Below are 3,355 nucleotides of genomic sequence, written 5' to 3' on the forward strand. Positions count from 1 at the left end.
TCATTCTGAACCAAAAGGATTAACCTTCTGGTGCTGGATGAGAAGTTAGAGTATAATCAAAGTCATTTAAATGAGAGATCATTTAAGTGTAAATCTATATTAATTGGCAATAGCAACACAGAAAGGTATTAATCTTAAGCACCGTCATTAAGTGAAAGACTAAGTAAATAGGTGATGGATCCACTGGGGATTAGGTGTTAGTGGTTGTAAAGTCAGCAGATTCTTGCAGTTCAGCCTCTCTGAGCATCCAGAAGGTTCAACTAAGATTGCCATTGTGTTGTCAATGTTTGTTATGGAAAGGAACTTTGAGTGCAAGACATAATTGTAATCAAAATCCGACATGTATTCTGTCCTTAAGATCTACCAGATGTACCTGCCTATAACACAGACTGCTGTTTAAACGCACCCACACATTTCCATTCCTCCACGCTTCAGTGATAGACAAAACATTGTATTTAATTAACAAATGTTTTCACTCACCTTGTCTTGTCCTCTGACGGAATGTGAATCTTTTTTGTGTTTGTGTGTGTAACAGTAAGACTGTGAAGGCAGAATGCAACCTGCCTGTCTATGGATGAGGTGTTTGAAACCCATGACAATAACCTGCAAAAACTTTTACTTCTTCAGTGTTTAGTAATTTTGCTTGCTATAACAAACCAGTATCCTCTCAGCAGTTGTCTCAGCACTGCTTGAGGAACCTTCTCACTAAATGGCAGCTTCTTTCCTCAGGCCGTGAGGCTACTGAACTCACCCTCAACACTCCACCATGAATAGTTTCGTGACTTGATCATTTAATCATTAGTTAGTATATTTTCGTTTTTTGAGCGGAGCCTTAGAAACTACAACGGTAGTATTGTAATGTGCAATTTTGTGTCGTGTAGTGACAATGAAATTATTTTCAAATGATTAAATGCAGCAGTGGGTGATCCAACCTCAATGTATATCACTGTATTATTATTTTGTATTTATTCCATAATGGTATTACAAACATAAAAGGTGTGGTTCTCCTTCACTCTATTGGCAGTGTATGGAATTATATATCTTAAGAAATGAAAAAATATTTGATAAGTAGTAATATATTTAAAAGAAAAGCTCAATTTGCATTATGAACCATCACTGGAAACTTTATTATTTTCATACACAGAATTGCTTGCCTGAAGAGAAATTTCACATTCGCACACGTCCTGCAGACCTGCGGTGCAATGTTCCACTGACTTTCCAGGAAAGATTACATGTCATTTGAATTAAATGGAAACACACAATCAAAATGTACAAGGTCATTAACAGATGTTTATATATTTCGAAACAGAAATTGTGAAACATCCCACGCCAGCACTTCAGTCACCGCACAGTCCATGGGAATCAGCCTGTTTCAGAGAGGAGGCAGTCCGGGAAAGTTCATGGTCAGTGTCATCAGGAGTTGGCTCCGGTCCGTGGCCCTCTCATGATGTGGATCTTGGCTTCATCATCCAGCTCCTCCATGATTCTCTCCTGTTTGACAGACAGGATGGTGTAGCTGACTGGACAACTACGTTAAAGGAAAATACGATAACACTTTAAAAACAATGTGTGTTCTTAACTTTTTTGGTTTATAGATGCAAATTGTATTCTATTTTTTATTTCATTCACTGAATCCAAGACTGGAAACTTGACTGAGGTTATAATTCTACATTATGGAAACCATTCCTCTGGAGACAGACCTGTGTTTGTTAAATAATCATATCCTTTTTGGGACCAGATACACAGCCGTGCCGTGGCTGCCTGCAGAGGCGATTTACCAAGACTGATTGAAAACTTTTGTGAAGTATGAATCATTTACACATCAAAACATGTCAATGTCAGGCCGAAGTTTGAAGCAGAATTCCTCTTATCAGAATACCAATGAAATGTGGTGATAGATTACCACATAACTGTGCAACAAAGCAAATTCAGCACACCCAGTATGTCTTATCTGCACTCCCACACTAAGCAGTCCCACGAAACTGGTCATCATCTGAGTCAACCCTAGTTTCAGTGCTCCAACTATAAAATGAGAAAATTTTAAGTTTTTGACTGTCAAGCCAAATGTGTCATAAATACAGGGTTACAGGATTAACATAAGCTCTGACTGTATGTGCCCGCTGATGAATCTTCCAGAATGATATACATACAGTGTACATGATGGTGATGGACGCGGGCCATTCCAGAATTGAGGATACAGTTTAAGTATAGGAGAAAACTAAAAAAAAAAAGATAGATTTTTTTCTTGAAACTTTTTAAATCTCATAGAACACACTATGTTCAGTATTTGCTGATCTTAAACATGTGTGGGATTTAAAATATTTCATCTGAATAACAATGTAGAAACTGAAACATCTGTCAACTCTGTTAGAGGCAAATTTCGCCAAATATATTTAATCAACAAATGTACTACAATTCAAAACCCTGTCTTCCCCAAGAGAACTTCTGTCTCTTCATCCATTAATTAAATTTTTAGACTTTTTGTTTTGGAGTACACAAAGTTGCCAAGACAGTGAGCATTTTAACTTAACATTGCATCAAAAATGTATTAAATGCTTTGAAATGAACAACATACTTCTAGGTGCTGTATCATGGACAACTGGGTGATCTGAATGTTGTTGCCTGTCTGTGGAGGGCACTCAGTGCTGCAGTGTAGGTGGGTGATGGGTAACAGACAGTAACATCCTGATGAGCCTGCGTCAGTTATAGTAACAGAACTGGAATAATACACAGAAATAACGTTGCTACATTGACTCCAACACACTGCTTCCTGTCTCTGAGCGCCTGAGTGACGGACACTGACACCTTGTGAAGGATACACATGCCCACCACGAACGCTCCGATGGCCAGGCCCGTCAGCAGGTTCCGGCGGCCGAGCCGCGCTGAGTTGTTCTTCCAGTAGTCGAGCTCCTGTCGGCGGCGGCGGAGCAGCTGCTTCTCTGCCGCTGTCGGCAGCGGTTTGCCAGATCCTCCTGCTCCTGTCTCCGCCATGACTTGTTTGGATAATCAGCTGCCTGAACTCTTGAACTGCCCCCGAACCGGAAGAAAAAGTACAAGAAAGAGCACAGCGCCACCTGCTGTACGGGAGGTGTTGAGCTGTTGCATGAAAACCTGAGAGTACAGATATTATACTGTAGGTCTTACAGGCCCGTGTTACTGATACTATCATTTTTTATTTTTTTTTTAGCCATTATTACTTTGGTAACAGAGCAGGTCATGTTCAGCTCAGCTCTTTGTTTCCCTGTGGCTGGCTGATCTTCTCGTCTGTGGCAGCCCACAGGTCTACGCTTCTATAGCTTCTCAGAACTGCAGCCGCCCACATTTCATCATCATGGCTTTGGGGGAAAATTAGAAC

General features: G+C 40.3%; 1 protein-coding gene across 1 annotated transcript; it reads right to left on the minus strand.

The window, feature by feature from the left end:
* Nucleotides 1-1,097: 1,097 nt before the first annotated feature.
* On the minus strand, nt 1,098-3,042 carry coa3b (cytochrome C oxidase assembly factor 3b). The gene is made up of 2 exons (XM_030406622.1): nt 2,820-3,042; nt 1,098-1,520 (listed from the first exon to the last, which is right to left on the minus strand). Exons 1-2 carry the CDS (start codon nt 2,989-2,991, stop codon nt 1,414-1,416), a joined length of 279 nt encoding a protein of 92 aa, XP_030262482.1. The 5' UTR covers nt 2,992-3,042; the 3' UTR covers nt 1,098-1,413.
* Nucleotides 3,043-3,355: the final 313 nt, after the last annotated feature.

The sequence above is a fragment of the Sparus aurata genome, chromosome 23, assembly GCF_900880675.1.
Source record: "Sparus aurata chromosome 23, fSpaAur1.1, whole genome shotgun sequence".
Classification (NCBI taxonomy): domain Eukaryota; kingdom Metazoa; phylum Chordata; class Actinopteri; order Spariformes; family Sparidae; genus Sparus; species Sparus aurata.

Coding starts and splice junctions, on each gene's coding strand:
- coa3b (XM_030406622.1), bottom strand. CDS start 2,991: ATGGCGGAGACAGGAGCAGGAGGATCTGGCAAACCGCTGCCGACAGCG. Junction 1,521..2,819: donor AGCGTTCGTGGTGGGCATGT/GTATCCTTCACA, acceptor GTAGTTGTCCAG/TCAGCTACACCATCCTGTCT.